At 35.0% G+C, this 26,985-nt stretch overlaps 5 protein-coding genes across 5 annotated transcripts; 3 read left to right on the forward strand and 2 right to left on the reverse strand.

Annotated features, from left to right (window-relative positions):
• The first annotated feature begins 838 nt into the window (after positions 1-838).
• LOC108202681 (serine/threonine receptor-like kinase NFP) lies at positions 839-3,429 on the forward strand. Its single transcript, XM_017371197.2, has 2 exons — positions 839-2,088; positions 2,507-3,429. The coding sequence occupies exons 1-2, from the start codon at positions 973-975 to the stop codon at positions 3,236-3,238; spliced, it is 1,848 nt and encodes a 615-aa protein (XP_017226686.1). The 5' UTR covers positions 839-972; the 3' UTR covers positions 3,239-3,429.
• Positions 3,430-3,506: 77 nt separating this feature from the next.
• LOC108202682 (E3 ubiquitin ligase BIG BROTHER-related) lies at positions 3,507-9,007 on the reverse strand. The gene is made up of 7 exons (XM_017371198.2): positions 8,654-9,007; positions 7,928-8,288; positions 7,795-7,844; positions 5,878-5,919; positions 5,642-5,763; positions 5,461-5,569; positions 3,507-3,878 (listed from the first exon to the last, which is right to left on the reverse strand). Exons 1-7 carry the CDS (start codon positions 8,858-8,860, stop codon positions 3,831-3,833), a joined length of 939 nt encoding a protein of 312 aa, XP_017226687.1. The 5' UTR covers positions 8,861-9,007; the 3' UTR covers positions 3,507-3,830.
• A 1,460-nt stretch (positions 9,008-10,467) lies between these two features.
• On the forward strand, positions 10,468-17,594 carry LOC108200437 (rRNA-processing protein EFG1). The gene is made up of 8 exons (XM_017368587.2): positions 10,468-10,744; positions 11,841-11,970; positions 12,086-12,213; positions 15,291-15,429; positions 15,732-15,846; positions 16,266-16,329; positions 16,424-16,810; positions 17,242-17,594. The coding sequence occupies exons 1-8, from the start codon at positions 10,589-10,591 to the stop codon at positions 17,245-17,247; spliced, it is 1,125 nt and encodes a 374-aa protein (XP_017224076.1). The 5' UTR covers positions 10,468-10,588; the 3' UTR covers positions 17,248-17,594.
• A 399-nt stretch (positions 17,595-17,993) lies between these two features.
• Positions 17,994-20,165, forward strand: LOC108202286 (pentatricopeptide repeat-containing protein At4g02750). The gene has a single exon (XM_017370673.2). The coding sequence runs from the start codon at positions 18,020-18,022 to the stop codon at positions 19,934-19,936; it is 1,917 nt and encodes a 638-aa protein (XP_017226162.1). The 5' UTR covers positions 17,994-18,019; the 3' UTR covers positions 19,937-20,165.
• A 2,849-nt stretch (positions 20,166-23,014) lies between these two features.
• On the reverse strand, positions 23,015-24,364 carry LOC108203156 (auxin-induced protein 22D). Its single transcript, XM_017371919.2, has 4 exons — positions 23,960-24,364; positions 23,675-23,874; positions 23,470-23,569; positions 23,015-23,374 (listed from the first exon to the last, which is right to left on the reverse strand). Exons 1-4 carry the CDS (start codon positions 24,166-24,168, stop codon positions 23,299-23,301), a joined length of 585 nt encoding a protein of 194 aa, XP_017227408.1. The 5' UTR covers positions 24,169-24,364; the 3' UTR covers positions 23,015-23,298.
• Positions 24,365-26,985: the final 2,621 nt, after the last annotated feature.

Raw genomic sequence — 26,985 nt, forward strand, 5'->3', positions numbered from 1 at the left:
AAAGCCCCAACTGCCAAGAACATGTCCCAGTTGGCTATTATTACCTTCTACCTAAAAGCAAGAAAATGGCTTCACTTGGTGAAAGTGGCTTGAATGCACGAGTTGTGTGCATAGAATTGTAGTTGCATAGTATCTAGAATGCACAAAAAATTCAAAAGGAGTGGATCAACTTCGCAATTTGAAATGGCAAAAAGGCTGAATTGTTGAACATTATGGAAAAATCACTTAACATATGGAACTTTCTACATTTACATTTGTTTACTTCAATTTGGGACCTTTTAATGCGCCCTACTCGTTCCGCCATACAAATAATGCATTCATATAATAAGAGCAAGAGAACAAAGTCTTGAAAGCATGTCGGAACATGAGTGGATGACTTTGAAATTATTTTCTTACATATCTATGGTCATATGGTCCAACCCAGATCTGTAATATTAAATAAATATATCGAGTCCCGACAAACACATGATATAACATAATACATATCGGTAAGATTTTTATTATGAGAATAACTCGCTTATTATAAGTCCCGTCATTTTAGTCTGTATGTTCAATATATTTTATGATTAAGATTTTTATTGTGAACCACTTTTCATAAGCCACGTCATTTTAATATGTATGTTCACTATGTTACATCATATGTTTGTTGCGGATTTTGGGTGTTCAATAAAAAAGTCCCATTTTCATACTTATTTCCTACGTCAGTCACGGATAATACTAACTAAAAATGGGTCTATGTCAATAGTGATTCAAAGAGAAATTCAACAGAAGAGAAAGAAAATTCTAAATGAAACACCTGACTACAAGGACAATATGATGCAAGACAACAATAAGATAAACTTTTTAAAACAGCCCCTTTACTTAAACTTTTTAGGCAGCTTCACAAGAAGCTTGACATGCTAGTTTCTTATACAAATCTACTGATCTTATAACCAGAGCTCTTGGACAACTTTCAACAGAAAACACAGAAAAATGAAAAACAGAGTACTCTGTTTTCTCAATACTCTGTTTCTCTTCATCCTCAGCTGCGATTCTCAGGCCGTAATAGAGCCAACCACTTCAGGCTACACTTGCAGTCTCAACCAGACAATTAGTCCATGCCAGACTTATGTATATTACAGAGCTGCATCTCCTGATTATCTTGATTTAGCTTCTGTAGGTGATCTTTTCTCCGTAAGCAGGCTGATGATCGCGAATCCAAGTAATATATCTTCGGTATCTTCTCCTTTAGTACCTTCTCAATCTCTGTTAGTTCCAATTCAGTGTTCTTGCAATAGAATTAATAGTAGCCTGTCAATTTCTTATGCTGGTCTAAATTATACCATCAAAAAAGACAATACATTTTACTTGGTTTCGAGTATTCAATTCCAAAACCTCACCAGCTACCAATCTGTGGAAGTTGTGAATCCAAGCCTTGTTCCGACAAATCTTTCCATTGGTGAAAATGTAATATTTCCGATCTTTTGCAAGTGTCCGGACAAAGCACAAGTAGAGAATCAAACAAAGTATCTCATCAGTTATGTTTTTCAGCCTTTTGATAACTTCTCCTCAATAGCTAGAAAGTTTGGATCAACTACTCAGGCTATAATTGATGTAAATGGGAACAATATCAAGACTTTTCAAACTGTTTTTGTTCCGGTTTCTCGACTGCCTGTTTTTACACAGCCTGTTGTTGCTGCTGCTGCTCCTACTGCTCCTGTTTCTGTTAAAACAGAGGAAAATAAAGATAAGGTTAGAGGACTATCCGTCGGGCTCGGAATTTGTGGTTTGTTACTGCTTTTGGTTTGTGGGCTGTGGGGTTATAGAGAGACTTCAATGAAGAAAAAGAGAGGAAAATATAAAGATGAAGAGAAGCCTCAAGTGATTCAGAAGAAGAAAGCAGTAGATGTGGACTTGATGGATGATGTTTCAGATTGTTTGGATAAGTACAGAGTTTTTGGTATCGATGAATTGGTGGAAGCAACTGAGGGATTTGATGAGAAATGGCATGTTCAAGGATCTGTGTACAAAGGGTATATCAATGGGATTTTGTATGCAATCAAGAAGATGAAATGGAATGCCTGTGAAGAACTCAAGATCTTGCAGAAGGTAATTTTTACTACAATGTCATAATGTTACTGGTACTTAAATTTGTTATGGGTCCTGGTCCTTGGCTGTTAATTGCCAGGGACCCGTTAAGTGTCATGTAGTTTTTGGACCGTTGGATGAATACCGAACGGTCATGATTAACAAATTTCTAATACGTCCGGCGCTTTTTAACTGACGGGTAAAATACTCCGTCCAGCACTTTTAAAGGGTGGATGAGTACCCGTCTAGCAAATAAAAAGCGTTGGATGTGTTAAAAAAAATTATAATCCTAATCGCTGGATATTCATCCAACGACCCAAAAATTGTATGTTGCTTAAGAGGGACGGCCAGGACCTGTTTGTTATACCCTTTTGAATCCATATATCGTTGTTTTATAAGTCTAGATGATACTAAAATGAATGATTTCTTGATTTTGAAGGTAAATCATGGGAATTTGGTGAAGCTGGAGGGTTTTTGCATAGACCCTGAAGATGGAAACTGCTACTTGATATATGAATATGTTGAAAATGGTTCTCTGCATTCATGGTTGCATAGCAGCCGTAGCGAGCAACTGACCTGGAAAATGAGGTTGCGAGTCGCCATTGATGTGGCCAACGGACTCCAATACATTCATGAGCATACGCAGCCACGAGTCGTGCATAAAGACATCAAAAGCAGCAATATTCTCCTAGATGGCCACATGAGAGCCAAGATTGCCAATTTTGGACTAGCAAAATCCGGTTGCAATGCCATAACAATGCACATTGTTGGAACTCAAGGTTACATTGCTCCCGAATATCTAACTGATGGTGTGGTTTCGACCAAAATGGATGTTTTCTCCTTCGGAGTGGTGTTACTTGAGTTGGTTTCCGGCAGAGAGGCAATCAATGAAGAAGGGAAGGTTCTATGGTCGACGGTGGATGGAATTTTGGAGAAAAAAGATGGAAAAATGGAGAGATTGATCGAGTGGATGGATGACAGTCTTCGCACTGGGGAATCGAATTTACTGGACAGTGTAGCAAATGTTGTATCAGTGGCGATTGCTTGTTTGCACAGAGATCCTAGTCGGAGACCTAGCATGGTGGACATTGTGTATGCATTGTGCAAGAGTGATGATCTATTTTCCGATCTCTCACAAGATTTTTCACCAGGAATGATTCTTGCTAGGTGAAAGGAAAGTGTTATTTGCTTCTTAATTTTGAGAACCTTGTTGAAAGTGTAGATTTTGTAAGTCATGATTGGTCTTAGAAATTGTGTGTAAATTAACGGAACGTTAGAACACGTTTGAAATCGTGCATTTCATTTCAAATGTATAGATTTCAGATGACACTACTTGCATAAGTTGTATTCTCATTTCAGTAATGTCCTGGATTTCAAATGAAATTCAAATTTGTTCAAATTCAGAAATTCAAACAAAATCAAGGTTCCAAAACAGATCATTAAGGAAATGAAAATCTAGAGCTGGCTAAAGGCCACCCTTGGGGTTCAATAAAATAAACTATAGTGTAGAGCACACTCTGGCAAATATTGAGATTTAAATGCTAATTGCATTGGGGCAGTGCTAAAAACGCATACAAAACAAAAAAATGTACTACAGTCTTTATGCCAGCAAGAAGCACAATAACATAGAAACAAGACCCAGTGAACCACTCTTGTTGTCTGCCCACCAAGTTATGCCATACAATTTAGAAACTTGAAGATGAAGATCATCATCAGCCTCTCTGCTAAACTGTTTCACAATGAGGACACCAATAATATCACTGCTAACTGTTTCCTGACGAGGAGACCTCAGCGCTACAAACCGGGCAGACCTACAACCACAGAATAATTTATAAATCAGTCAAATCTCAACCTCTCAAGCAAATATTAGACAAAGAAACCCCCCCAAATATATAGACAATATAAAAAAAAATTATATGCCAAGTAAGAAAAAATTAGGCAGCACAGCTCAATCCATCAAACATAACAATCTCCATTACTACTCCCCTTCCTTTGCTTTATTCAGTGCAAGAGTCATAGACAAAAAGACATACCACCAACAAAAGAATATAATTTTATTAGGAAAACATGGATATTAATAATCACAAGGAATGGAAACTAAAGAGAAACACTTGCTTTATTGATAATGCGAAAGTAAAGGCAAGTACTCTTGTTTATCCACTAGGACGAGAAACACAATACCCATGGTTGCCATGTCGAAAAGTAGAGGCTAGTCGATGGACCTTCGATTAGTGGACTAGTCGTAGGCTAGTCGACTAAAAATTTAATATATTATCATAGTTACACATAATATATTATCATAGTTACACATAACATCCTAGTCGACGAGTCGCTCAATGGAAAAAGTCTCTATAGTCTTGAAACTCTTAGGGATCCATATACAAGCTTTCTTCTTGAAAATTTAAAATATTATTATCAAGTTGACGACTAGTCGACGAGTCGGTCTATGGAAAAGTCGAGCAGCGACTTATTCATTCTGGGCGACCATGGAATTTACTCGATCCCACCCAGTATTGGCCCGGCCCAAATCTGCAGAAAGCGGGTTTTTTATACGTAATTTGTTTGATTTAGTGTGGAAAAAACTACAATTTTAAAAATAAGTTATGAACTATACTTTATATACACCTTAAAATGAGTGCCAAGCAGTGAAAAAAAACTGTAAAGAAATGAGAGTGGCGGAGGAAGTATGTTCTTTTCAGATATTTTGTGAATCCAACATAGTAGTGCATCTCGTGTCAATACTGATGAATTGTGGAGGTTTGTTAAGTTTGTAACAAAGAGGTCTGCAGTGGAACATGCCCCTGTATATAAACATATGCAAGCCAGTTGACACTCAAGGCATATGTCAGTGCTTCCATATGTATGAAGATAAGAAAACAATCTACTTATCGAAAAACTATATTATGTCCATATTCTTCTATATCCCTGCATAAATCAAGCCTTGTCTGGCAGATATCTCGGTTTAGTTTTGTTTCCACAATAGAAGAAAGGCAATTCAAAATTACCTACTAAAAGGCTTCTCCAGGCAAGTCATTGTAATGAAAAAATAATATAACTGGAATAAACTAATGCCTAGAAACTCTGCAGCAATTTTAGTCTTCAGATAAAAACTGGTTCAACTCAAAGCAACAACTATATTGATATAGCGTCGAGCTGGAGCAATGAGATACCACCAGAAGAATACCAAAAATAGATATCATACTGGAGCAGAGTATGAACTCAACTAAATTATTTGCTGATAATTGTCAAGAACAACTAAATGGCTTCCTGCCCCCCTCAGCCCCTCGGTAAAAAAAAGCTGGACAACTCATACTAGATAGAGACATCCTTTGGGCCTCAGCTACAATTACATATACGAATGAACGGTTTACAGCAAATTGAATTAGAGAGTACCTTGTTTATACGTAACCAGTTGTCTATGCACTCTGGGTGGTATGAGTGTTTACAGGAAAGCAAAGTCAAGGTGTCTCCCTCCTCATAATCCAGCCGGCAAATTACACACCTACAACACAAATGCAGATTGATATAAGCATATGACCCTCTTTTAAGTAATTGACTAAACATACAAACTTACGATTCCATGTTTCCATCCTGATTGCTTTCCATCTTGAAACTCATTGAAGGCAATGAGGCTATTGTATCAGCAGATAACCCTCTACTCTCAGTTCCGACAACATCACCCAGTGCAAGTAATTCCTAAACACATAAAGTTGCCGCATTACAGGTCATAAGGAACAATATAAACAAATTAGCTACATTTGGCGAGTCTAATATAGTTTGTTTTATAACATAACACTATAACAGACTTACCTCATATGATAAATTATCTGGATCAACCTCCTCCCAAGCATCCTGAAAGATCCAACAACAGCAATCATCATAATCGACTCAACAAGGTTCATAAATAATTAAATTACTAATTAAAAAATAATAATAAAAATGAACCTTATCAGGAGAAAATATGTGAGATAAGCGTCAAGTGAAAAATTAAAAAGAGAACTAGTATACTGATTTCAAGGTTCTGATACATGGGTAGTTTTTTTTCTTTACTAAACCTTGTGAACAGTCTCTAGATGCATTCCAACAAATAAGGAAAACAAAGTAGGGGAATATGTGCAATATATTCTTGCTACATTTAGAGTGGGCGAGCAGGAGCGCTATGCAATCCATTTTTAAACAAAATTAAGTTCTATTTAGTATTAAGGTAATTGTTTTTCTTCCCTGAGACATAATCCTTAATTAGCTAGCTACTGGAAAATAGAAACTAAAGGTCACAGTTAGGCCTGGCAAAATATGAATTTGGTTTGGTTTTGGACCCAATAATATGGATTTGGTTTGGGAACCAAATCCATTTAAAATCCATATTACATTAAATATGGTTATGGTATTGGATCGGTTTTATGGCTTTGGTTTAAAATATGGATAAATCATATTTATTTACTGTCATTTAAATATATTTCAAAAAATTAAATTTCATTTAAAATTGTATTTTATTATTATAAAATATGATTATACTAGCTATTCATGATTTTATTATCTTTATAAAGTATCATTTTTATGTTGATTAATCTATTAATTTCATTTCATTAAATACTATAATTCCGGAAAAGGATATACACCCACTGAGTATTCTCCTATCACTAGTGTGTTTCAAATTAAAGTAAAATCAATAAAGATAATCAAGTTTGTATAAATTAGTTTATATTCAAATTATCAATTCATCACAGTAGCCACTTCTTGATAAGAAATCTAAATACACGTATATATACGTACATACACAGAAATTGTCAGAGTTGACCAGATTGTTGACCAACTTCTATGTGCATATCTTGATGACTTGTTGTATTAAAGTCTGTCAAAAATGGAAAACCAGATTGACAATAACGACTAGAACTATCCTAGACGGATGAATGATGAGGCGGTGGAAAAGTATTACTAGAGTATGATCAGGATCCACATTTAGATCCATATATAGGGTTGAATATGTGATTTGGAACCGGTCCAAATCCATTCTATATATGTGATTTTTTTATTAATCCATATCCTGAATTCTGGTTAGGATCGGTTTGGATTTGTGGTTTTGAGTCCATTTTGCCACCTCTAGTCACAATAGACAAGTTCTCTATTAGCGTGACTTATAGAGTAATGATTTTTTTTAATGATCCGACCATATGGATGTGAAATGTATGTCAAAAATCATGATCTAATGCTTTTTGTGTATATGTAAGATGTAGAGTACTGATCTATAATGATCATAGTTTCTTATATAATATCGACAGTAGAGTTTGATTCCAGTTATTTTGTTAAAAAAATGATTGATTCAACGTATTAAAATATGTGAAAGTATATAGAGTTATTTATATAATGTGATAATCATATCCGTACACTTGGATATTCAATTAAATGGTTAAATACGATGGATTTGAGACGTACTAACATAAAAGTTCTCTATTGTGGCCTTTAGAAACTCCATGCTCACTACTTCTCACGAAATTTGGGAGATGTACTATCGTCTTCTTACAATTTGATATAACACGAAAGTTTCAGATAGTGAAGTGGAAAAGATATCCCACACAAAATATTACCTGGAATTAAACTGGCTGCCGAAATCAAGAAGATTTTTCAATATAACTTTAAATATTGGCATTGCCAAGATTGTACATTATATAAACGACGAGGACAGAAAATGTTTACTACAGATAAAGCTAGAGATCAACAAACTGTTACCTGAGAATCACCGCCACGATCATCTAGCTCCTCAGAGTAACCAGCTACCACTATAAGAGCAAGACTCTCATCAGCCATCATATATGAGAATTGGGACGAGATAAAAACAGAGCAATTAAAGTACAACACTAACTCTCATTTATCCCAGAAAGTGCAAGCAACCTCATAGCCAGTTCCCGTTCTTCAGCATCTTGTAGGGCTCGTGCATAAGCCTCGTCATTTGGAAAATCAGCAGGGTTTAATTCAATATCAGATTCACCACCATCATCCTCAATATCATCATCTTCATCGTCATGAGAATGAACATCAAGCTCATCTTCTTCATCGTGAGAATCGTCAGAGTCATGCTCATGTTCATCACTTGCATCAGAACCGTCAGACTCATTTTCGCTGTGATCCTCAAAATCATCATCCTCGGCCACATAGCTCCCAGTCTCCCAACTTCCATAATCACTTCCATCCCCATTCATTCTAATCATCATATACGCCCTTTCCTACAAAGAAAAATGATTTCCAACTCCATCACCAAACCATAAGAAACCGCCACTATAGATTCTAAAAAACAATAAAAATTACAATTCGACACAAAAGACACATATCCAAAATAATAATAACAAGACAATTAGAATAAGAATAAAAAGAACACTTACTAGCCTAGAAACACTTAAAAACCCAGGTGGGTAATAAAAAGCAACTATAATAGCATAAAGAACACGTCTTTACATCAATTCTATATGTAGGGAGAGGGAGAGGGGGCGAGGGAGAGAGAGAGAGGGAGGGAGGGGGAGAGGGAGGGGGAGAGAGAGGGGGGGGGAGAGAGAGAGAGAGAGAGAGAGAGAGAGAGAGAGAGAGAGCTGACCTGTTCTTGAAGAGTACGAGCGAGGGCAAGATCAGCATCGACCTGACTAAGCTCGGTGAAGGCAGTTCTCGTCTGGCGAGCATCGTTGATATTCTCCGCCGGCGGGGAGTTAGATTCTCCGGCTGCCGGAGAAGGGATTTGGTCGCCGGTGATCTTGGGCGGAGCTTTGGAATCAGCATCGGGATTGTTACTGTTGTTATTGTCCATAATGATTATGGAATTAGGATTGAATCGAGAGAGCTAAATCAGAGTGGGGTTTGCTTCGGATTCAATGTGTACATGACACAAAGTAAAAGGAAAATAGGAGATATGCTTCAGCACTATTGTAGATTCTATAATCTACTGAGTATCAACATTTGGTGAATCAAGTTACTTAAAATTTTGATATCCGACGAAAAATTTTTAAGTATTTGTTTTATTCGAAATAAATATATTAATCTAATAATAAAAATTCATATAACATCTAAACCAACGATAAATCAAATAAAGAGCAAATTGTAATCATCTGTTTTCATGAAGAGGCAATTAACGATTTTTTTAAGATAAAGAATGGCTAACGAGCTTACTGCTTTTTTAAGCACTTTAAATTGCTCCGGCAAGAGAAGCAAAAGTGCTTTTTTGAACTTTTGAAATGAGAAGTTAGAAGTCAGAAATGTTATATTTTTTTTATAGATTTTTTAGTGATTGACAATTTATTATTAAGTTTATACAAAATTTAAGTATAATGATCTTATTTGTTAATAAATTTTCGCGTATTTTAATAATTTGAATTGTTTTAATTTATAAATTTAAATTACCAAACACTCAATTAACTTATAAGTAAAATTATTCAAACACTTTTCATAATTTATAAGTCAAGTTCAGTTATGATTTATAATTTTTTTTCTTTTACTTTAAGCAATAACTCATTTTTTAAAGTTAAGTCAACCGACACAGTGTATATACTAATGCAAGCACACATTTTATACATTCTCCTTGAATTGCTGATACTCTCGTCGTCTTCATCATGCTCTGATGGAGCTATTGTCTACAAAATTTCTCACCAAACTAAGACTATTGTTGATAATCAAAAGGCGAAAACTAATCTCCCACGAAGGAGAGAAAACAACCTAAAAATACAAGTCAAAAATCGAAATAAAAACAAACTGAGAACAATTGAAAATAAAAAACTTAAATGTTAATTTAAAAAATGTTACGAGGCTTTGTCAAGTCATTGTGGATAAACATTCTTTTTTGCCACGAAAGATAGATTTCATTACTACATCAAATCATCACATAAAATTGAATAAAATTTGAAGTGTACACCTCCCACTATCTGTTTATACTCAGTTATTGAACAAATGTATCTAGCTCGGTAGTGAGCTACGCTATTCGCATGCAATTTTACAAACTTACACGTTGTTTTGAGCTTGCAATCCACACAAGAGGTCTTTGCATTCATCAATTATCCTTTGTAAGTAAGAAAACTTGAGTAAGAGCATTATATTAATTGAACCGCAAGCAATTCGTCTCTAGTTTATCCTTGTTCGTTCTTTTTCCTTACTTCATATAATGCCTCATGAATACCCATATTCGATTTGAAGTATTACAAATCTTAATAGTATTTCCTTTACTTTACTGCAAATGCCAAAATATTATAATTTTTTAAAAATATTATTTAATATTATTTATTTTAAATAATTTAATTAATTGTTATAAATAAATTTACTTTTATAATAAAAAACATAAACGGATCGGATCTGGAAATCCGAATTCAGAAAAACCGGAACTGTTCCGATTTTTTACGGTGATCCTGACCAAACCCTAACTAAAAGTTCACCAAATAAAAAAAACAAAAAGCTAGGTTACAGAAAATGAGCAACCTCCGCAAATTGATGCACTAGCTTCTGTGTTTCATATCACTTGTGCGTTTTGTGCTGCATCTCTTGTCTGAAAATGGGCCACGGAGGATATAACAAGCGCAAACCGCCGGCGAATAATCGGCGGCCCAAAGGCGCCACCGCTGCCATTGACAAGCCCAAGCCCAGTAAGTCCAAGTCGTCTGGCTCTCTCAAGAACCAAATTCGATCCACCGAGCGTTTTCTCCGTAAGGTATATCACTTTTAATCTATACTTACATAGTTATACACACACATGTGTGTGTCTATATATATGAAGCTGGGTTAGTTGTTGTAGTAAGTTGTTATAATTTTTTAGTTAATTGAATTATTATTGCCTCTTTTGAGTATTGTTTAGGTCTTCTGGTAGGATATTTTTCGTGATTTCGGAATAATGTGAAGTTTTAGTTAGTGTGCTCGAAGTGCGGGAATTGTTTAAGTTTGGTATGGGAGTTTTTGTAATTCAAGCAAAGATTTAGTTGGTTCCAAGCTAATGATGTACATAAGAACAAAGATGGCCGCGTGTCTTTTACCGTAACTTAGTTTAATATGTGCTATATACGAGTTTTAACTTTTGCGGGGCAAGGGCCAAGGCTTTACTCATCAGTATGCTTTGCACAAGTTTTGCTTATTGGTTTTATGTTGATGGTAATTGAAACATAATTGGTACTAGTATGTACATTGTTGAGGTTTGATTTGGTTAATCGGATGGCGTTATTGTAATTAAGGTCAAAAGTGCAATTTTATTGATTGTTCTGGAAATATGGAAAATAATCATAATTCGTAGATCAGATTAAATGGAAAATTATTAATTTGGTGGACATTTTCAATTTTTGTTTAGGTGTAATTATATTTTCTTTGTTAGGAGAAATTGGTTTGTCCGAAGTTTATGTGAATTTGGTTATGATGAATATCTTTTTTACAAAATGTTAATTATAGCTTTAGCTGGTTTGCATTTGAACAATGGAATCCTTATTCGCCTCAGTTGGTGTTAGATCAGCATAGAATATGACTTCTGTTAGTGCTATGCAGACACCTAGATATTTTCTTTGTTACCAAGACTCTTCAGTTTTGCCATCATACCCCCGTCAGGCATGACATGGGTGTGGGTGTGGGATTTGAGTTGGATCTTTCTTGTTAAAAACATATACATGCTTTACTTCTTTGAGGAGATCTATTTCCCTTTTCATTAAATTTTTTGTAATACAATTATATTCATTAGATATGTGTGTGTGTGTTATATATATCTATTGCAGTTATTATGTTCTTAGGTACATATGTCAATACTGAATCTAGTGAATTATTTTTAGGATCTTCCTGCCGATGTTAGAGAGGTCCAAGAAAAGAAGTTAGAAGAGCTCAAGAAGCAGATAGAACTTCAGACACGTTTGGTTAATGAACGGAAAACATTTTTGCTGGATAGAAAAAAAAAGTTTTTCGGTAAATCTATTTCTGTAATTCACATTTCGTACTGTTATTATTTTGATTCCTCATTTGACACATTCTAAAATGCAATGGGTTCCATTTTGTGCATGAATATGTGGGTAATGGTCAGAGAGGAGGAAAATTGAACGGAGAATGAGACGTCTGGAAAAACAGCATCGTATTTCAGCAGGACAGACCCAAGAAGCTGAGATATCTGATCAGCTTTTAAAACTGAAAGAGGACCTTGAATATGTTAGGGTAAGCCATAGTGGACACTGCACACCCTTGCAGCTAACTGTTTATTTCATCTACCTATTATTGCATTAGTGAAACTTAGGGCATCATAAGTTCTGAATCTTCTACTAATGGCTACATGTACTTCTATAATATATTTTTTAGCATTTGATGTTTTATGTATAACAATGAGCTTATTACACCGCCTTGGTAGCTGATGGAAGTCACAAAATGCACGTTTTAATGATAATATGTTAAGCACCAGAATTTGTGCTGCATCTTCATCCATAAGAGCACATTTTGTTTAATCAAGCATCTGGTAAGATGTCTCTGATTAATTAGTTACATTACAAGGATATCTTCGTGATAGGATTTCGAAACTTCTGAGGATCATGGCAAATGATTATAAGAAATTTATATGTATGTGTGTGTGCATGTGCACATTAATATATAAACCTTGATAATTTTTTACGAGATACAAATATAGTACAAGTTTGTCCAATATAACTGTCATTGTGGTGCTATCTTATGACACAGGGAACTCTTCTTACAGATAGAAGAACACTTTATTCATCTTGTTATCACCATATCAATATCCAGAGGATGCAATAGCAATCTGTTATCTTGTGAATTTTGAGCCAAAGCTCAATAGTGAATACTAAGGCTGACTTTTGACAAATTCGTGAATGTATTGTGTGTGCATAGCAATCCTGCCTTAGTACCTTAACTAGCAAAATCCCGTCATTGTTTTTGATACAATGTACAGCCTCAAAGAGAAGTGAGTTGACGTGCACTAAAGAGAGAGACAGGGACTCTCCATGTTGTTTTTACTGGTCCTTCATTGTGTTTTCTTCTTTTAAATTTTGTCTGGTGTGCGATAACTAATACTAACTCCATCCCATAAACAAGTCTCTTTTGGAGATTCCCCCCCACAAAACGCTGTCCATATCAAGTTTCAATACAATTTTAATGATCAATTATTCAATTCCTACTACTTTTCTTGTATTTACTTATTTCCAAGAAAAAAATGGACTATTTTCCATTGATTTAGTGCTTAGAGTCAAATTTTGTATTGGAATTAGTTCTGTACTCATTAATTCAAGGTAATTAATGAGGATGCAAACTATGTTTAATGTTAAAGTTTCTTAGTATGCGTAATTTTTTCTTAAAAAGCGTATTATGGGATGGAGTACCTTTATTTCTTATGGTTGAGTAACTTGGGGTGTTTTTGGCCTCACACGTACACACTGCATTTTGCTTTCATGTAGAATTTATTTAATGTGACTTTCAACCAGATGTAGTGTGCTCATAGTTGTAAACATTTATTTGATAGCTTATCATTTATATTCATAGTTCTTTGTGGCAACAGTATTCTGTGACAAGTACGCGCTAGCTGCACTTTTACTTATTATTTAATACTTTGTAACTAAAATTTGTGATTTGCTTACAAGTTAGAAGTCTTTAAGGTATTGTTTATAAATATAATTGTTGACTCTACTTGCTGAAATACAGTACACATATACAATTTGCATGTAGAGGATGACTTTTGCGTAGGTGCAAATACAGTTTTGTTGTCTCTACGTCTTGTTAGTTGGCACTGTTAGAAACATTTAACTTTTATAGAGAGCGTGACTTTGATGTCAGGCAAAATATATACTTAATTGAAGGAATATGTCAATAAAGCAAATATGAGTATACACAGAGTGACAGACGTGTCCATGTTCTTTTATGTGAGTATGTTGGCATGTCAATGTCCTTGTAAAACAATCCCCTTGTGTTTTACATGATCCCTTCTTTCAGCATGTCCATGTCCTTCGAAACAACCCCCTTGCATTTTTGCCCACATACTGACACAGGAAAATAAATGGAAAAAAGCGAGCTCCAAAACATGCACCCTACCTTTTCTGCACGACTTTTTAAACTGTGCTTTCAATGTTGGAGTGCTTTTGTCTCATTTAATTATTTGGCATAGCATACAGTACATTCTAATATACCCTAAAATACTGGTCGTTGCAATTTCAAGTTCTTGCAAAATGTGTAATATTCCCAATTGAAGAATCAAAAATTGATGTGGGTCATTGCATATAAAATAGTTTAGCGACTTAATACCCAAACACTATGCATCTGCACATATTTATTTTACTGGCCAGTGTCCTCTCCCATTCTCATTCAAGTTGGACTCTTATAATCTTTGTTTCAACTTACAAATCACCTTAATTATCACTTGTGAGTTGTGATCTGTTTTTTGTAAGCAAATATAATTTGAGTTCATGGCACTAGAAATAAGTACTTCTTAACTAATTATTCTTTCTTTGTTTTTCTTCTGAGCTTAATTAGCTGAACTTTTAATGTGACCACAGTATTCATTCTACCTTATTATATCCTCCATGCTATGTTTTAAGTTGCACTTAAATGAATATCATTTTAGTCCTTATTTTCAAATCTTATTTTATTATTCTTTTTACCAAAAAGCTGAAAGCCTAATCAATATATCTATTTTACTTGTGTAAATAGATACTATCTATTATTAATTTATTATGAAGAGAATTTAATGAACCATAAAAATACTTCTACAAACACTGCATCTTGGATCAGTTGGCAGCAGTATTGATCTCCTACCTACTTTTTAAGATTTGACTTGTAATTCGGGTTGAAGATCTAAGTAGGAATGTCACAGATGCTAAGATGTGCTTCTGAGTTATTTCTCGCTACAAGTTACTTTTAACTTGCCACTTCCAATTTTTTTTAAACTTATGATTCAGTTTTATGGCATAATTTGTTATTTGGCAAACATACCAAATCATATATATATATATATATATATATATATATATATATATATATATATATATATATATATATATATATATATATATATATATTGGAGTTATTAGTTGATTTAGACTTACAAGTGATATGCACAAGCATGCCCTGGTACAAGAATTTTTTCTAGGCTCTATATATGCACTAAGTTCAGCGTTTAGTTCAGTCACTAAAAACACACTTTCGTACCATAGTATGATACTTTCAAAGTTAAATCAGCTTCTCTGTGTACAATCTACTTCCTATAAGCTAAAGTTTTCTGTCCAATTAACTTGCAGTTCTTTCCTAAAAAGGAAAAATATGTACCTCTGTTCATGGGGGGTGATGATACGGAAACTGTTGATAGGCGGAATGTTTTGCGGAAGCAGATCAAGGCAAATATAATTGCTGCTGCAGCAAGTGGGAAAGATTTAGAAGGTATGCTCATTTGCATACTTATTTTAGTTAGAATGCTAGAGTAGCTTACTGTTGCATATTAAGCATCGATCAGCTACACGATAGATGTCAACACATCAATTATTTATGTTTACTTGATTGCATCGAGAATCTATATGTAAACAAAGTTTCTAATTGTTATTTGGCAATACTTTTGGCTTTTAATTTCTAAATCGTAACTTTGTACTTATCTAGCTGATTACTTGTTCAGTTCTGTATGGTGCAGTAAACTTGTGTACCCATATCAGATGTGTATTCCTGATATTTTCTTGGATCTATAACAGAGACTGGGAGTGAGGATGATGGTCATTTGGATCCAAGTGAAGATGACTTCTTTTTAATTGGAAGCTCCAGTGATGAAGCTGATGCAGATGATGAATGGACAGATAAAAGCACAAGGTACCTTGACGTACATGTAATTTAATATTCAAGTTGGTAGTTAAGTTTGCAAATATATGGATTAGAACAGCATTTTAGCTATTTCTTTGTATGTGATAGTCAAAGATACTGTGATAAAACAAAATATAGGAGTCCCGCTGAATATAGTATATAGGTGCCAAGCCATAATATATTTTGAAAGTAGAGTCTTGTTTGAAGATTATGTGACTTTATTTCAGGAACAAGTCTTAATAGTGCTCTATTATAAGTTTCTGAGGAAATTTACAGTAACGTACTTTATAATGTTATCTGCATGTTTAATTTCTGTTTCATATATATAATTGTTAGATGTATGAACAATGCCTTTGCCTTCAATTTTTATTTTTTACGAGCAGTCCTGAGTTGAAGACTTAATTTTTATTTTATTATTTTGGTGGCAGGGAACAAGCTTCTAGTACTTCTGGCAAAGCTGCATCTGGGATGTCAAGTGATGAGAAAACTCAGGTTTTTTAATTGACTTTTGCATTTTGATACCTTATAATGTTGAAGGATGCTAGTGCGATCTTTTACTATTCTTGCTTTTGATGAATTGATGCAGCGGCAGTTATCTGCTCGTGCTTTAATGCCTCCACCTGGGCCATCTAAAAGGTTAAGTTCAGTTAATGTAAAGCCCAGGTTTGAAGGCTCATCAAGCAAGAAACCATTCACACGCAGGCCTGAAGATTTCGCCTTGTCAAATAGCATGAGCGGATCATCCTTTAGAAACGATGGATACTCAAATTTACATGCTGGCAATAGGAGCAATCCGAGTTTAAATTTTAGAAATAGGGCAATTTCAAATCCACGCACTGACAACAATTTCAGTGGCAACTCTGGTGTCCGGAGAAACACAATTTCACTTACAAGCAACAGTAGCAATTTGAGTTCCAACTCTGATGCTCGAAAACCGCGAAGAAAGAGACGGCCCAAGAAGAAAAAAGAGCAGGTAGTGTAATGCAGCACCAAGGCAGTAATTTTATTTTCTGTTAAATGTACAGTTTAGATTCATGCTTAAGTGGGAGATTAGAAATTTTTTAGCTTGTTTTTGCTATTTTGGCGGAAAAGCGCAGGTAGTGTACTGTGTACATGTGGGCTACAAGGTAGTTTTCTTTTTGCTGGTAAGTGTATCGTTTGCTTGGAGTCATTGTTAGGTGAGAGGTTTAAAATTGTTTCTATACTGTTTCTGCCAGTTTTATGGTGATATAATGTGTCAAACCCAAAATCTGGTTCAGATTAGCTTTCGTTTTTCAAGGCACTAATATATAATTTGACAATTAGATTTACTGTTTTCTGATGTTGGATATACTGTTTAACTATGACATCATTTGTTGGGTGCCTGTTTTTGTAATAATTCATTTTGTGATATTTTGTGTGCAGGCATGAATGAGGGAATCTGCGAATACCGGACAAAATGAAAAGAAATGCTGACACCGGATTTCTTTGGAAGGATTATGAAGCTTACTTTTAATTATATAGGGAAAATTGGAGAAGTCATCGACACTGACACTAATGCTCCATGCAAATTGAAAATTTTGGAGCTACGTTTTTGTTTAATCCGCTATCACTTCATATTGTAAAATTACATATTTTCATGGGCTAGTCAAGGATTGACTGCTTTGTTTGTGGGATTAACTCAATTATTATTATTGTTTATTTTTGTTATTATTATGAATAGATTTGTAAGATGTAATGATTTATAATTGTTAGATGAAGTGTTGTGTGATTGTGAAGTTGGTCAATGTCTTGGGCTGAGACGAGCTATTTTCTGGAGGAAAGAAAGTCATGAATTGAGGATAAAAAAGTGACTGAAAAGGGAAATCAACATTAAAAAATAATGAAATTTTACAAAATAATATAACAAACTAAGTTAGCTCAAAAAATTATTTTTGACTTTAACTTTAAGCTGTTTCTTTTACTAAAAATCAATTTATAAATAATTACACAGAAAAGTATTTTCATCGAAAGTTAAAAATTATTTTGCCAGCTATAACTCGTTCTTGAAATTAATTGCAGTTTAACAGTCTTTACTTTTAGACCCAATTGCAAATCGGGCTTGGGTAGCAGATGCCCCGAAAGCCCACAGACCCGAGCCCATTTATATATAAATTACTCTGTTCAAAAATCAGCTCTCTCCCGCCATTTACAATAGTATGAAATGAATCACAAAGTACTTAACCTACTCAACCGATGTCACACTTTAAAAGACCTAAAATCTCTGCATTCTCGACTCGTAATCGAAGGCTCGGTGAACTCATCCGACATTCTTTTAAACAAAGTTCTCAGGTTTTATTTTCGTTACGGAGAAATCAACTATGCTCACAAGTTGTTTGATCAAGTTCCTGAACCAAATGCCTTTTTGTGGACTTCAATGATTCATGGGTATGTTGAGAATAAGAAGTATGGTGAATCTTTTGGTATGTTTAGATGTATGTTGGGTCTGTCGATTCCGCCTTTGAATTTTACTGTTATGTCGGTGCTTAAGGCATTGGCTCGGAGTGGTGGATTGAAAGAGGGGGAGGCGGTTTATGGGTTTGTTCGGAAATGTGGGTTTGGTTTTGATGTGATGGTGCAGAATGCTGTGATTGATTTGTTCATGAGGTGTGGGGAAGTTGATTTGGCGAGATTGGTGTTTGATGAGATGAGTGAGAAGGATGTTGTTACGTGGAATTCGATGATATCGGGGTATGGAAATAATGGTAGAGTCGATGTTGCACGTGAGTTATTTGAATGTATGGGGGAAAGAAATTTGATTTCTTGGACGAGCATTATTAGTGGGTATGTCAAGGGCGGTGATATGATAGAGGCACAAATTCTTTTCGAGGCTATGCCTACAAAAGACTTAGCTGTTTGGAATGTAATGATTTCTGGGTATGTCGACATTGGAGATCTTGATGCTGCTGTCAATTTACTTGAAGCAATGCCTATGCATGAAGTCACAACCTGGAATATAATTTTATTGGGGTTTTGCAAGGCACATGACCTTAAATCTGCTAAAAGCTATTTTGGCAAAATGCGTTGTAAAAATGTTGCTTCGTGGACGATGATGGTAGATGGATATGTTAAATTAGGTGATTTGAACGAGGCCAGGCTTGTGTTTGAAGAGATGCCAGAGAAGAATCTGATTGCTTGGTCTACAATGATCGCCGGCTATGCCAAAAATGGGCAGCCACAGCGCGCTTTGGAGCTATTTGTACAGTTTAAGGAGCAGGGTATTAAGCCAGACGTAACTCTGATTATTGGTATTATCACGGCTTGCTCACATATGGGAATTTTAGATGTGGCTGAGTCGGTGATAAATGATTATATCGGACCCTCACTCTATTCTAATTTACATGTCATAACCAGTTTAATAGACATGTATGCAAAATGTGGCAGCATTGAGAAGGCTTGGAAAGTGTTCGAAACGACATCAGAAAAAGACTTGCTTTGTTATAGTACCATGATTGCAGCTTTTGCAAATCATGGATTGGGACATGAAGCCATTTCTTTGTTTCATGACATGCAAAGAGAGCATATAAAACCCGACGGTGTAACTTTTATTGGAGTTTTGAGTGCTTGTAACCATGGAGGTCTCGTTACGGAAGGGAGGAGGTTCTTCAAACAAATGATTGAAGAGTATGATACTCAACCAACAGAGAAGCACTATGCCTGCATGGTTGACCTCCTTGGCCGTGTTGGGTGCCTTCAGGAAGCACATAACTTAATAGCTAGCATGCCCATGGCACCCTCATCAGTTGTTTGGGGAGCTTTACTTGCAGCGTGTAGTGTCCATCGTAATGTTGAACTAGCGGAAATTGCAGCAGCTGAGTTATTTAAGATTGAGCCAGATAATTCCGGAAACTACATTCTTTTATCCAATATATATGCTTCAGCTGGACGATGGCGTGATGTTTCTAATGTGAGAGCAATGATCAGGTCTCAACGAGTGAGAAAAAACAGAGGTTCTAGTTGGATCGAGTTGGGAGCAGTTGTTCATGAGTTTGTCATGGCAGATAATTCACACAGACATGCCGATGACATATACAGTATCTTAGAATTGCTTACAGAAGATATGCAGCTTTCATATGTCTGATGGGCAACTTGTAAAGTGCACTTTTTTGTCCCTATAATATGGATATTGGCAGATCAAATTAGAGGTTAAAGGAATGTGTCCTGCGGCACATTCACAGATTTTTTGAAAGTAGATTTCTAATGTCAACCAAACGGTTCATATTCGGAACCTTAGTGTAGCCACACATCTTGTAGAATAATCTGTATTATCAACTAATTTAGTGATTATTGGATATTAAGAAACAGATAATTGACTGATTCTGATCAATATCTTAATTACTTTAGGCAATGAAGGGCGTTTTGTCAGGTGTGAACATATGAAAAAGATAAAAGGTACATCAAAGAACCTGCTGTGAAGTGAATCCTCGATAGAATATCTGGATTTGGAAATTAGCTCTTCTAAAGTGGTATATCTCACTCTTTGAGGTTCTCTTTCTCCCTCTCTTACTATATTCGGAAGAAAATTGCTGTCTCAATTATGGAGGAGGTAGCACAATATTGATACCCTTTGCTTAGTGTGATGTTTAGGCTACTATTTACCCAGTAATGCACATTTTTTTTATATAGATATTTCTGTTGAGCATCTGAGTTCATATAAAAAAATTGTTTTCTTACTCATCAGTTTTCTTAATACATTTATCTTCATGATTGATTTGCTAAGCTACTATAGTGTCCGCCATAAGAGACTCCTGCCTGCACCAAAACCAATTATGATGATTATGTAATACAAGAATTGAAATACCGTGTTACAATAAAATGTGAAGGAACATGGACAAAGGATTAGGGAGAGATCAAGAATGATATAAAAGGAAGTGGTACACATATAAATACGTCTTTAGAAAACTAAAATATGAAAAAGATTTCCTGGAAGTGCCAGACACATAACTCTTGAAGGTAAGTACCACATTCCAAGCTTAACATAATGTTTGCTTTGACAATAGATGAGACTGATGAAATAGATTTAGTTTCTGTTCTGTTAGCAGAATCCGAATGGGACAAGAATGAAATTACTTATTAGTCATTTTGTCGACATTCTTAGTTACTAAAACGACGGGTATACCCCCAACCTATATTTTAAGAGTAAATCATCCACTCTGTACAGGTTGAGTTCTTGTATGGGAAGGGTGTGGGAAAAGTCTAGGTGTACAGGACTTTACCTTCTATATTTGATGGTTCATATTTGTGACCTACCCGGCTACCAGATAACAAGTAGTCATTTGACCAATATGTCAGGTATGTCCTTGTGGTCATGTTTCTAACTTTATGCAAATTGTATTAAACTTGATGTTAAAAGAGTACAAAAGATTGCATTCTTGGAATATTAATTCTGCACCAGATAAAAAGAGATGAACCCTTCATCTTTATATAAGTTTGAAATATTCTATGCTTCCACCTTCGAGTAAACAATTGGTGAGATGTTTGCTTTGTCGCACAGCGCTCCAAAACAATCATCACTTTCCAACCAATATTCATTAAGATATATAATACAAAGCACAAAAAATTTGTACACTGCTCAATGAGATTCTCTTACTTTCTGACTTTGAGTTTACTTAGAAGAGCTCCATTCATACCCACCACCAAGTAGCAGGGCTTATTGACTAAGAAAAAACTCAATTGCCCTTTCTGCAAAATCGTGCAAGGATGTCAACAGTTTTTTTTGAGAACACAAATACATCAACTTAGAAAACTATAAACAAATATATATATTACACGCGTAGGCTAACAACTAACAAGTTGGGTTCACTGGCTGTCTCTTTCAGTTTAGTTGGACATTTTTCTTTTTTTGCTAAATGAGGTTACACATTTTTACTTGTGGTTTTTATAAAGTTTAGATATTTGGTGGAAAGAACTAAGTACTGTTGTCTGCAATCTGAAACCCTTCTTGCACAACTGTCTATTGATGTTAAACATTGACGTCTCCAATATTCATGTCTACTGTTCGATGTTGCCATTTGCTAGTCCTGAATTTATCAAGTTAACATTTGCTAAGTTTCATTCCTACTTTGTGACAGTTTAGTGATGACATTTATGTTCTATATAAGTTTATTTCTGTTGCTATTTTTACTCGTTGTAGTCCCATATGTGTGCACCCTACCAGTCTGAATTCCCTCCCTTTTATGTCCAGAAGAGGTGTGACATAACCTTTGAATTACAATAACATAAAGATGCTAAGCCTTTATGTTTTCACAGTTCTTACGTCTTAAAAGAGTACTGGAATGTTATAGTCTTTGAATAGGTTTTTTCTTATGCAGTCCTCATAATAGATTAACATCTTACTATATTATATATTATATATCATAAACATGCAATTATTTGATGAACATTAGATTTCAATTTTAAATATAACTATTAGTTGTGATACAATCTCAAAAAGAACGCTGTCAAGCAATGAGCTATAATCTTTTAAAATCTTATAAAAAGAATGCTCGTTCTGGATTTACTATTCAGACTAAAACTATAAGCAGAGATCAGTTAGTTTATAGTTCAGGAACTAATCCAAAATTTGGAGTTTGTTTCTCTTTACCATCTCATCTGTTATTTGATTGATAATGAAGGTTTGGCAATATCGATCTACACTAGAAGGCTTTAAGTACAGATTGGACTTATGTGTTGTCATATCCTGTTTTGCTGATAACTAATAATTGCGGAGCTAGGTGTCAGATAATCGTTGGTCACTTTAATTAGAAGAACAATTCTCGGATAAGATTAGTGGTGATTTAGGAGAAATCTGGTTGAATAGATATGCACTGTAGGGATTAGTGCATAAATTATCCTATGGATTACTTGATAAAACAAATTATTGGTTCTTGTCCCTAGTATAGTTTTACTCTAATGAATTGACGACCCGGGAATACTGCGATTGGCATGGTTTTAGATGCGTTTTACATTGACCACGAAATATTACTCAGAGGATCATACTAGTATTCAACTTCCTGAAAGTTTCTTTTATGAACTTGGATTATGAATTTAAGCTGAAGAACACTTCCTGATAGATAAGCAGTAGGATATTTATGTTATCTGTGCTTTTATCTAGGACCAACTATGTATCTTCTACTTGTATATGTATATGAAATAACTACTTTACATATAGTTCATACAATTAAAGCAAACAAACATGTATAACCAATTGGTCTGATAATATATGTTACAACTTGCAAACAAGAACATTAAAATAAAAGCTCAAAACTAGTAGTGATCTTCTCGCCATATACAGCATAGAGAAACTATAACTTTTACAAGAAACTTTCACTTGCTAATTCCCCAGTTGGTACCCAGATAAAGGTAGTAAAAATCAGAAGTCTTTCGAGAACCCAAGCTGGAAATTTTCTTCAAAGAAGAGATCTCCTCCACAGTTGCTTTTGTTTGTCATCGTTTGAGGGTCTTTCAAACCGCACAACCCAATCCTCTGGCTTCTGACCCTTTCATGATTCTTAGTCTCTTGCAGGACGACATAAACATGCTGAAGAAATGAGAAAAAGATAGATGTAAGCATAAGAATTATTAATCAAACTTAAACCACTAACAAAACACACAGGAACAAGAAGGAGGACTTACTCCCATGGAACATCACCAACTAACATCCAGTCACCATCTTTGTCTTCATAGGTAGGTGCATGTTCCGATCCTTTGTAACCTTCCCTCTCAGAGTATACACCTAAAACCAGATCATACCACGAGACATTTAGAAACATATCATATAATCTTATTAGCATGAAGATATGTACATAAATGGTTAGAAATAAGTTTATATTATTAATACCTATGGAGAGTTTGAACATGTTCTCTAAAGCCTGTAGGAGATCTTTGTAGCCAGTATAAACCTTCAAATCGATCTTTCTTAGGTAAGGTGCTCCGTCCATGCTTACTTTGACATAATTTCCATACTCTGCCTCAGCCTTCTTCGGTGCAAAGTTATTCTTCCTGTAGGATCTTATTGGTGGCCACCCAATCACTTGTGCCCTGTAAATTGTAATTATACATACTCATTAGTTTTCTATATTTCAGACAGAATTTCGTGATAAAACTATTTACAGCAGTGACTTACTTGGCAGCAGGTGCAGCTTCATGGTCACGATGTTTGGTATCAGCTTTAGCCTCTGATCCATCATCTTCAGCAGACTTAGGTGCTGCTCGCTTGTTTTTGTTGAAGCTAGAGATTATTTCTTTCTCAATCTTGTCCCTCCCTGGCAAACCCAACCTAAGTTCAGTAGCCTCAAGATTGAGACCTTTCTCCTCAACTCCAATGCTTTCCATTTGTAACAGCTCTTGACAAAAACCAAAGTAGAATCTAATCTTATTATACGGATACCGTATAGAAGAGAAGGTAGTGTAGTACAAGGTAAGAGAAACTTGTGTTGTTAAAAGAAAAGAAAGGGTGTTATAACAGGTAGATGGTAGTATATGACTATAGAGAAGGGAATATATATCTATGAAGTGACTTAGAATTGTTAGTGAAGGGCATGAATTTAGGACAAAGGTAAGCTAAGCTGTCGGTAGCATTAGCAGCATCTTTGAGGCAACTGCTCCTACATTTAGGGGACAAGAGCTCGACAAGCTCAGCCGCCCATATGGAAGACATCAGGACTCGACTGTGATGGTCAAAACACATTTTTAAGGGTTTTAGATGAATCTCAAGGGTGTAAATTTAACAAAATAAAGTGAGATTTAGCATTTCTTGTGAGTTTACAGGGCCACTTTGTGCTGTTAGGTATGGGCAAAGAAATTACATGTGGGACTAGAATTTTTGACAGGTTTGATTTTAAGCAAGTTCTTGGTAGCTACATTCTGTCCACAGAAAAAGAAAATAAGGAAGATAATAGAGCTAATAATACTACAATACATGTGGTCTGTTGAGCATTTGTGTTTTATCTTCCTTTTAAAACCATTAATTTGGCGCAATATTCACACACTGTAATCTCTGAGGTGTTATCTGTTGGTTTACTGTGTATTATGCATATCTCTATCTGTATGTGTGCTTTCAAATTTATCAAACGTTGTTATCGAGTAGCTTCGTCCAGATTCGGATTATTCTCCATGGAATAATGCTAGCGATGGATGCTTATATTCCTCATTTACATATAACAAATATTTTGTTGAAGGATTCCCCCATTGTTATAGAAATACACATTATAGGCAGATAACTTATTGCAGAATATATAAAAAGACCACTTGGTTCTACAATATACGAGTTTCCTCTTCAGTTTGTTTTTCGTGACTATATTTTGTATAAGATTCCATTTTGACGAAACATGTAACTACTGCAGGACGGAATTATGTCTTAACTTAATTTAACACTTTGTAAACGGTCTCGAACATGCATCATTTTATTTTCAAATGTTCAGATACTTTTTGTGTATTGCACATTGCATCGGGCTAATTTTTTGTGTTGAACTGTTGTTTGAATCATATTAAGATCAGGTTTAAGTTCATGAATCTGGTGGATTGCCCTACTTTAGATACCTAATCACATGGTAAACAGGTAAGTCGTCTCTTCCTTGTTCTTGAAGTTTTCTACTCAGAGCAGCTGCAGAGTTCAATAAGTTTAATTAAAGACTTTTAATTCTTGAACTTGTCAATGTGCCTTATTCCTTGATTACAAAATGTACTGTGAGATGCATGAATGTTCAAAGGTTAAGTATGTACTGTTATGAACTTATAATAGTGCAAACAATTGCTTAGTTTGACAGTATTTGTGTTTAAAGAGCAACTCTTTTTTACCAGTCCTTGTAGTTAAACCTATTTTTAACACCAAATGCTTTGCACATGAACATGACTATCTGTGCTGTTTATGAAACAAAGTAAAGCAACATAAAGTTAGATTTATGAAAAACAGTGAAGTTTGTCATATCTTGTTCCTTGGTCTCAAGACTTTTAACTATCTCTCAGACTCTCACCCATAGGATCCTAAATATTATGAGCATCAGGGTCCATCTGTGCCATGCGTGTGCTGGCATTCTCACCTTTCTACTCTTTCAGTAAAGAGTTTGCCCTGTAATGTCTGTATTTCCGGAATTATTGCCCACCGCGTTTTCTACTCACCAAACTCCAGCTCATAAATATATCGGGGTCAAGTAGGTACATAATTTATGTATCACGCAGGGCAAATAAATTTTATATACAGATATCAGAATGTGTTATTTTGTTTAATAAACATAATAATAAAGGAATAAATAAATTAGAAGTAATAACGAACACAATGTCACATCTGTCATCATCAAAACACACCCAGTTAGTTCGATTTACCTACATGTGTTGGTTATGAAACTAATCGGCAGGTTCTTAGGAAAAAAATCATAGGCAGACCAGGGTGTCCTATAATATGCTTTTTTTTGAAGAAAACACACCAACAACGTTATTTTCTTCATTCGTACACCACTTTTTTTCAACAATAATTCAATAACACTCTTAAACAACTCTTGGTCAATAATGCTGCAACATCCGTCAGTACTCAATACTTGGTTTCTCTATGGTTGAATCTGATTTTTTTTTGTTTGTAATACTTGTTTTTATTTCCTGTAACCTCTCTAATATATTTGATAGCAAGATGGAAACAAACGGAAAGATTCAAAGAGTCATTTTATATTTCATATTGATGGAGTTTCATAAAAAGAATGCTGTACATCTTACATTAAAGTAATTAATAAGATGCCCTTTTGTGTCTGTTCCTGGTAGTACATTTCTGTATATATTAATACCCCCATACCTATCCTGATTAGATAAGAAAGGAATAAAAATATGAGAGAATCTATGGTATAGTTCTGATCGAGTCTTTCAAGTATGAGACATTGTAACTTGGAGCATATGTCAGGTTTTTCATATCTCATGTATGAAGGATGTACCGTGATAGCTAAATTTGTATTTTAGTTATATATACACGGCAACAAAAGGGACTAATTAGTATCTACCGCGACTAAAATTCATATAGTAATTAAATACACTATATATTAAGTTTTATTGACTAAATTCAGTGGCGGAACCAGGACTAGATTTTAGGGGGGGCTCGAATAGTGTTGCATGGTTCATGGGTCGTTTGGGTACGAGCTACATGATACGGTACATGAAACGCTAGTT

Source organism: Daucus carota, chromosome 9, assembly GCF_001625215.2.
Source record: "Daucus carota subsp. sativus chromosome 9, DH1 v3.0, whole genome shotgun sequence".
Lineage (NCBI taxonomy): Eukaryota > Viridiplantae > Streptophyta > Magnoliopsida > Apiales > Apiaceae > Daucus > Daucus carota.

What these genes read in the sequence shown, in the direction of transcription:
- LOC108200437 (XM_017368587.2), top strand. Translation starts at nt 10,589, where the DNA reads ATGGGCCACGGAGGATATAACAAGCGCAAACCGCCGGCGAATAATCGG. An exon ending in CCGAGCGTTTTCTCCGTAAG is followed by an intron (nt 10,745 to 11,840) that starts GTATATCACTTT and finishes AATTATTTTTAG; the next exon opens with GATCTTCCTGCCGATGTTAG. An exon ending in AAGTGGGAAAGATTTAGAAG is followed by an intron (nt 15,430 to 15,731) that starts GTATGCTCATTT and finishes GATCTATAACAG; the next exon opens with AGACTGGGAGTGAGGATGAT.
- LOC108202286 (XM_017370673.2), top strand. Translation starts at nt 18,020, where the DNA reads ATGAATCACAAAGTACTTAACCTACTCAACCGATGTCACACTTTAAAA.
- LOC108203156 (XM_017371919.2), bottom strand. Translation starts at nt 24,168, where the DNA reads ATGGAAAGCATTGGAGTTGAGGAGAAAGGTCTCAATCTTGAGGCTACT. An exon ending in GAAGCTGCACCTGCTGCCAA is followed by an intron (nt 23,875 to 23,959) that starts GTAAGTCACTGC and finishes TACAATTTACAG; the next exon opens with GGCACAAGTGATTGGGTGGC. An exon ending in CATGTTCAAACTCTCCATAG is followed by an intron (nt 23,570 to 23,674) that starts GTATTAATAATA and finishes ATCTGGTTTTAG; the next exon opens with GTGTATACTCTGAGAGGGAA.
- LOC108202681 (XM_017371197.2), top strand. Translation starts at nt 973, where the DNA reads ATGAAAAACAGAGTACTCTGTTTTCTCAATACTCTGTTTCTCTTCATC. An exon ending in AACTCAAGATCTTGCAGAAG is followed by an intron (nt 2,089 to 2,506) that starts GTAATTTTTACT and finishes TTGATTTTGAAG; the next exon opens with GTAAATCATGGGAATTTGGT.
- LOC108202682 (XM_017371198.2), bottom strand. Translation starts at nt 8,860, where the DNA reads ATGGACAATAACAACAGTAACAATCCCGATGCTGATTCCAAAGCTCCG. An exon ending in CTCGTACTCTTCAAGAACAG is followed by an intron (nt 8,289 to 8,653) that starts GTCAGCTCTCTC and finishes TTTTCTTTGTAG; the next exon opens with GAAAGGGCGTATATGATGAT. An exon ending in CAGGATGGAAACATGGAATC is followed by an intron (nt 5,570 to 5,641) that starts GTAAGTTTGTAT and finishes TTTGTGTTGTAG; the next exon opens with GTGTGTAATTTGCCGGCTGG.